At 39.8% G+C, this 7347-nt stretch overlaps 2 protein-coding genes across 3 annotated transcripts; one reads left to right on the top strand and one right to left on the bottom strand.

Moving 5' to 3' along the window:
- The first annotated feature begins 300 nt into the window (after positions 1-300).
- Positions 301-4317, top strand: LOC111490816 (probable LRR receptor-like serine/threonine-protein kinase At1g63430). Its single transcript, XM_023139429.1, has 13 exons — positions 301-773; positions 1162-1300; positions 1389-1460; positions 1559-1702; positions 1778-1918; positions 2016-2132; positions 2199-2263; positions 2426-2647; positions 2797-3002; positions 3079-3211; positions 3292-3449; positions 3586-3801; positions 3877-4317. Exons 1-13 carry the CDS (start codon positions 686-688, stop codon positions 4117-4119), a joined length of 1944 nt encoding a protein of 647 aa, XP_022995197.1. The 5' UTR covers positions 301-685; the 3' UTR covers positions 4120-4317.
- A 98-nt stretch (positions 4318-4415) lies between these two features.
- On the bottom strand, positions 4416-7340 carry LOC111490817 (RNA-binding protein NOB1-like). 2 transcript variants are annotated; one of them, XM_023139430.1, is made up of 5 exons: positions 6952-7340; positions 5602-6700; positions 5090-5309; positions 4840-4986; positions 4416-4710 (listed from the first exon to the last, which is right to left on the bottom strand). In XM_023139430.1, exons 1-5 carry the CDS (start codon positions 7268-7270, stop codon positions 4558-4560), a joined length of 1938 nt encoding a protein of 645 aa, XP_022995198.1. In that variant the 5' UTR covers positions 7271-7340; the 3' UTR covers positions 4416-4557. The 2 variants fall into 2 exon arrangements, with proteins under 2 accessions (XP_022995198.1, XP_022995199.1); XM_023139431.1 differs by having other exon boundaries at positions 4840-4959; positions 5141-5309; positions 6952-7338.
- Positions 7341-7347: the final 7 nt, after the last annotated feature.

Below are 7347 nucleotides of genomic sequence, written 5' to 3'. Positions count from 1 at the left end.
ATTTTTATATATTTAAACTTGAATTGAAAAAAAAACTTTTTTTAATGGGTGAAGTTTCATGAAAATAATAATTTAGTTTATATATAATCAGTAGAAAAAAAAATATTATTTTAAAAAACCGCTGAATAAAATCGATATCTATTCCCCCATAGGGTTTGATTTGAAATCATTGGCACTTCAATTAAAAAGAAAATAATAATAAATAATTAAAACCAGAAAAATCCTAAATCCACATAGTTCAAGCGCTAAAAAATGAGAGGAAACGGAACATTCTCTGTTCCCATCTATCTGTCACTCTTTCTTCTACCCATTTCTTTACTCTCCCTTTTCTCTTCATTTCTTCATTTCTTCATTTCTTCATTTCTTCCCTTCTGGGTTCTCCCCTTTTTGCATTCCCATTTCTGGGTTTTCGCTCAATCTCTTCGTTTTCTTCATCTTCTTCTCTATTGGGAACTTTTGAAAATTGAAACCATGGATTAACTGCCCATCTCATTTAATTTTCCCCCTTTCCTCTCTGTACCTGTACCACTACCAGCCCCCACTGAACTGGAGTTATTGCTTCTTCTTCCTCTCTTCGTACAACCCCAAATCTTCTACTCTGTTGCCCTTTCCTTTTTCACCGATTCTATCCTGAATGTGAACTGCCCCTTTAACTCGATTTTCTTGTGGGAACTGAGACAAGAAGATGGAGTCCTTTGCTTCTGTTGTTCTGCTTCTCTCTTTGATTTTGGGGGTTTTCTTGTGGAGTTGTGATTCTTTTTCTTCTAATGAAGGTATGCTTTCTTAGATCTTGTTTCTTTTTTATGTTCTTTTTAATGAACTCGGTCTTTTGTTTCCTCAAGAAACTGGTAATTTTGGAGACATTTGTAGTACAATCTCTTGTTTCTGTTATTCTAGCAAGATTTGGCAAAGTTTTAGATATTCTGAAGTGGGCTCTCTTGTTCCCACCATTCTTGTTTCCCTAAATGTTTTGGATGAGAAGCTTCGTTTTCCTTCTCATTCGCAGTAACTTTTGGAGTTGGTTAGAATTATCTCAAGGTAAATTTGGAATTGGGTTTAAGCTTAATGTTCCAGATCTTTTAAGCAATTCTGTGAATGTTTCAAACTTGTAGTTTGAATGTATCTGCTCTGACTGAGAATTTCTTTGTTGGGTTTGTTTAGTCTCGGCTCTCATGGCCTTCAAGTTAGAAATATTTGAAGATCCATTTCAAATCCTCTCCAACTGGAACAGCCCCTATGCAGATCCTTGCTTATGGTCTGGCATTTCATGTTCTCCCACTCGGGACCATGTCATAAAGATGTAAGACATGCTTCTTCTTCATTGAAAATTTCCATTTCTCAACGAATGAAACATCACAGGCTTTTGATTTGGAATCTTTCTTTTACAGAAACATTTCACACGCATCCATAAAAGGGTTTCTTCCACGAGATTTGGGTCAACTTAGCTACTTGGAAGAACTGTAAGTCAATTTCCACCCCCACTGAAAACTCTGATTGTTTTGAAGTTCTTTATTTTCTTGTCAATCATTGTCATGCTATGTTATATGATGGGGTGTAGAATTTTGCATGGGAATAAGCTGGTTGGTACAGTGCCCAAGGAGTTGGGCTACTTGAAGAACCTTAGAGTGTTGGACATAGGGATGAATCAACTCACAGGTCCAATTCCTCCAGAGTTTGGGAATTTAACCAAAGTTATGAAAATGTAAGGCAACTTCTCTTCCTCAGAGTTTTACATAAATGAATTTCTTTTTTGTTAATTCCTTTGCTGTGGTGGCAGAAACCTCCAGTCTAATGTGTTGACTGGTAAGCTGCCTTCTGAACTTGGAAATTTGAGATACCTTGAGGAACTAAGGGTGGATAGAAATAAGCTGGAAGGAACTGTTGCTGCTGCTTTTGGCCATTTAAATCATACTGGAATGTGAGTGGAAATTGTTGCATTCAGTTCTCTCAAGGACTTGTTTTTAGCCCTTCTCCCAAATTCCCTGCATTTTTCTTATGCTCTATTAATGTTTTAGGTATGTGTCAAACATGAACTTGAATGGATTCTGTGGCTCATCTCAGCTAAGAGTTGCTGACTTTTCATACAACTTCTTTGTTGGGAGAATACCCAAGTGTTTCGGGTATCTTCCAAGGTACGTGCTCGGTCTTTTTTATTCTACGTTGATAGTTCAATTCCTTCTCTAATCTACTCCCTGCAGGTCAAGTTTCCAAAGGAATTGCCTTCAAAACAATAGCCCGAAGCAGCGTCCTTCATCGCAATGTGGTACGTGACATTCCTTGTAATTTTGTAGTTGCTTGTTAGTGAAGGGAAAATGAACATCTGGTTCGAAATGCTTGAGAACTTTGAGAAGGGAAAACTTATGCTTTCTAGCATCTTATGTAACTAGTTCTGATTGAAATCCTTATATTGTTTCTTAACAACCAGTCAAGACCAAGAGCCATCCAGGAAGCAACAGGCGGAGCCCTCACCAAGCGACATCGAAACCTATCTGGCTTTTGGCCCTTGAGATAGTAACAGGAACTTTGGTGGGTTCTCTCTTCCTGGTTGTTGTTCTCACTGCAGTTCAGAAGTTCAATCGAAAATCGTCCATCATATTGCCCTGGAAGAAAATTGGAAGTAGAAAGTACTATTCTCCAGTGTATATAGGTTTGTATCCCTCGTCTTTTCCTTATCATAGTGCCTAGAAAGTAAAGTGAATGTAGGAAGTACTGTGCTTTATAATCATATGATGCGCATCTGTGGATTAACGCGTTATTCGTCGATTCAGAATTTTTTTTCTTCGGTTTTTTGTGCAGATCCTGAGATTTTGAAGGGTGTAACGAGATTTAGTCGACAAGAGCTTGAGCTAGCTTGTGAAGACTTCAGTAACATAATTGGCTCGTCTCCGGACAGTTTGGTATACAAGGGCACGATGAAAACTGGATCCGAGATTGCGGTTATCTCGATGAGCATGAAAGAAGAGCAATGGACAGGATACCTTGAACTCTATTTTCAGACAGAGGTATTGTTTTTATTTATGAATGACGAGGTTAGTTGATGATTTTCGAGTTGAGGTTTCATTGGAAATAATGATTTAGGTGGCAGATTTGGCTCGAATCAACCACGAGAATACAGGAAGATTACTGGGATATTGCAGAGAGAGTAGTCCATTTACAAGGATGATAGTTTTTGAGTATGCATCAAATGGCACATTATACGAGCATCTTCATTGTAAGCCAACATTTTCTTGTCCCAATTTTTTATGGTTCTTTTCATATGTTCGTGTTATTTACCGTCGTTGATGACTGCAGTTGGAGAAGCCTGTCAGTTGTCTTGGACGAGACGAATGAAGATTATTTTAGGCATCGCTCGTGGACTTGAGTATCTTCATACAGAACTCCAACCTCCGTTCACCATCTCTGAGTTGAATTCCAATGCTGTATATCTTACAGATGATTTTTTCCCTAAGGTAAATCTCTAAGTCAATCTTTACATTTTTCTGTCTAGAACTGAAAGATTAACATGGAGATGTAAAAGGTAATCGAATTGAGCGTTTGGTATTTGAGTTTGTGTACTATGTTGACACGAAAGTTCTATTGAATCAGTTGATAGACTTTGAAAGTTGGAAGACGATTCTTTCACGATCGGAAAAGAACTCGGGTACTATTGGCAGCCAAGGTGCAATCTGTATTCTTCCAAACTCGCTGGAAGCACGACATCTGGATGTGCAGGGTAACATCTATGCTTTTGGCGTTCTTCTACTTGAAATAATCAGTGGGCGGCCTCTGTACTGCAAGGACAAAGGGAACTTGGTAGATTGGGTAAGAAATCATCTGTGCATTATACAGCATTTGAATATGACCCTTTGGAACTAACTGAAAGCCTTTGTGATGTAGGCCGAGGACTATATCGAAATGCCAGAAGTGATGTCTTACATCGTCGATCCCGAGCTGAAGCATTTTAGATACGAAGACCTCGAGGTAGTATGTGAGGTGGTGAGCCGCTGCATCCATCAGCAGCCCACCAAACCTCTATCGATGAAGGAACTCTGCAGCATGTTAGAAACAAGAATTGACACCTCCGTTGCCATTGAGTTCAAGGCATCTGCTTTGGCATGGGCGGAGTTTGCCCTCTCATAGAAGTGAAGGGTGGTACATATACAGTTTGATATACACAAAAGTTGTAGCACTCCCTTTCCCCTTCTAAATTCCTTGTAAATATTCAATCCTAGGTCAGGCTGTATAACTTCTAGAATCACAAAGTACGCCAATATCAATCTTTGATCAGTGTCATTTAATCATAGATCAACAATGAAGTTTAACAAATTTGTTCTCTGCCTGCCGTTTCTGTTTTCCTTGCACTTAACATACCTCAGCTTTACATCGTTTGAACGAGATGTCTAAGAGGAAATAAATAAAATCAGACCGGACAAGTATTTTGAAGAAAATTCAGGGCAAAATTGCACTCATTGTAAGCTCTTTAATTTGAATACAATAACTATACTCAATCACATAAGATATTCATCAAAATTGGAAACTCTGAAAGCAGCATTGAAAATCAAATGCATAAACAACAGTCTATTTATGATGAGACCGAGAGAAATGGTTATCGTTTGGATTTCTCTTCCCGCTAAAAACTGCCAGAGCTTGCCTTACGGGAGGCTGCAAAGGAGCTCTCTTATCAGTGTTATGATGGCTGAAGAAATCATCCACGGCAAAGAAATCGTCTCCCTGAGAATGAAAAATGGAGATTACAAGGTCATGAAGGTGAGTTGAAAACTTCACGAATTCCGATCATAAATAAACCAAAACAACAGACTGGTTAAAGATAAATGTGAGGCAACTTGGATTGGAAATAACCTGTTTATTGACTTTCTTCTTGGTCTTGGGATGAAGGAACTTCTGCGGTAGTTGATCTTCACGTAAAACAAGATTCTTGGTAATGGCATCCCTTCCACCTTGGGGTAGAGGAAGTGAAAACTGTACATAAAAGGAAAAGGCACATTTCAAGATTAGCAAAGCCATCAAGACACTGATTATCAGTATTGATGAGTAAATATTGAAGTTAGGATTCCCAAACTATACGACCATTGAGAAAAACAAATAAATTGAAAACGAAATTAGTTATTCTTCTACTGGACAATACAATCAGAGAAACTACCTTTGTGCCACGGAGAGTAATCCTTGGCTTACGGGAAGCTAACACAACTCCGTTCTCGCCAACTGTAACAGCTACCTTGCGCAAAGTTCCACCGTTTCCACACTTGGGACAAAAGATCTTTCCAATTTCAGCTGTGACATTGTAGCAGGCGTGACATTTCAAAATCCACCTGAGCGACACATCCCGAAGATTTGAGGACATAATTCATAACTGCTTTACATGACTTCAACTCAACAACTCAATCAACATACAAGGAATTTATAATGATTCGGGCCAAAAAGTTGGCTCGAGCTATAAAATGAACACAACCAAACCACCGATTGGAAAGAAGGTGGTCAAAAAAGTGAATCATTTAGTTGCAACTTTTGGATGATCGAATTTGATCATACAGAATTCGTAATTTGTGAGTTAACAAACTTTTAAAGATCACATAATAGCAAATCAACACTAAATATACATACCTGTGCAGTTGGCGGATCTGCATTCCTCCTGGAGCCAACAAACGTAAACCCATTTGCAAAAGAACATTCTGCATTGCGAAGTCACCAGTTACACAAGCTACGCTTGATTCAGACAAGGATCTCAGCATCCAACTCTGATCACTGCTAATATCATCTATATTTGATGTGTCTACACTTTCATTAGTCTGACTTGAGTATTCTAAATGTTCCATCTCATCCTTCGCTGTATCGTTCATACCCTCAACAGCTACAATATTCTCCACCTCACTTGTGTCCAATTCTTCTTTTTTCAAAGCGCCAAGCCCTTCCATGTGAAAAGCATTTAATGAATCTTCTTCCAACCTCATCTGATTCAAAATTTCAGAGAGATTTTCATTGTTGTTTGTCCCTTCTGCTATCTGACAGTCATTCCCATTTCCGGTAATTGGTTCCGAGATTTGATCCTGTGATTGACCTGATCTGTTATTTTCCACTAGGACATCACCTTCTGTGGTTTCAACATCTTGCTGACTGTCCTTTTCAGCTAAGGCCTCATAATATTCACGCCGGGCTTTCCTCCTAAGATATCTTCTCTGAGTACTCCGACTGACAGCAGGTGTCCAATCACCCTCATTATCATCATATTGTCCCTGAGATGCATCAATTCCATCAGCCACCATTTTCTTCCCTTCGATATTAATTTCCTTTTTCTTTGGAGGATATCTTCTCGATCTTCTTGAACCACTCTCAGTTTCATCTTGATGCTCAGAGTTATGCTCATCCTTGTGCTCTAATGAAAGATCTTCGGATTGGCCACCTGAAGGGACTATGTTAAGGTTTAAATCCTGCAAAGGAAGGATCTTTGATGTGGTATCAAGCGGAGCATCAGCATCTTGCTCTAATGCTTCCCACTCTTCCAGATTAGGAACGTTAGAGCCCCACCCAGGCAAGTCTTTCTCAGGTAACCTCTTTGTATTAACCATGTGGACAGGGGGCGGACACTCACGGAGATGTTTGGTCCCATGGATCTGAGTCTCCAACGTGTAAGTGAGGGCAATAAGTTTAATATCAACATCTGAAAGGGTCTGTAAGTCACCAGTTGCCCTTGCAAACTTGATTACTGTAAGATTCAACAGAAAATACATAAGAGAGGTAGAAAAAGGAATGCACACTGCTAAATCATTGTTATTTCAAAAAGACTTTCACTTCGAAAACACGACTCTCAGAAAAACCATCCCAAACTCACTCTAACAGCAGTTCCGCTTAAACCTTACATCAGACCGGTCCTTACAAACAACAACCGTTTAAACTTCAAACTAACAACACAATTAACTTGTAGAAACGGACAGGGACTATAATTCAACAGCCTACCTTTATTGAGAGCTTCGGGGGAAGGATCCATGGATTCGAGAGTGAAGGGGACAAAGGCAAGTCTGTGGCGAGATACGGGATCGCGAACCTCATCCAAAACCTCAGGAACGGAAACAAATTTGTCCGCGCAGGTGGAGAGCTTTTCTCCCCCTTGAATGATGGCGTTGGCATCAACAACAGCAACAGCAACGCCTTGACTGGACTTGCAGCTGTCGGCGAATACTTGGACGGTGGAGGTAGGAGTCTGATGCTGAGGCTTCGGAGCAGGTTGAGATTTGACGACATTGCTCCAGCATGAAGCCGGAGAAGGGCTCTCCATGGCTACAAGAAGTAGAGGGAGAACGAACGCGAGAGCTTGAAAACAGGGGATTGGGGCCTAATACTGACTGAAACCCT

The sequence above is a fragment of the Cucurbita maxima genome, unplaced genomic scaffold, assembly GCF_002738345.1.
Source record: "Cucurbita maxima cultivar Rimu unplaced genomic scaffold, Cmax_1.0 Cma_Scf00016, whole genome shotgun sequence".
In the NCBI taxonomy this organism is placed as follows: domain Eukaryota; kingdom Viridiplantae; phylum Streptophyta; class Magnoliopsida; order Cucurbitales; family Cucurbitaceae; genus Cucurbita; species Cucurbita maxima.
This window is presented reverse-complemented; position numbering and strand designations above follow the sequence as displayed.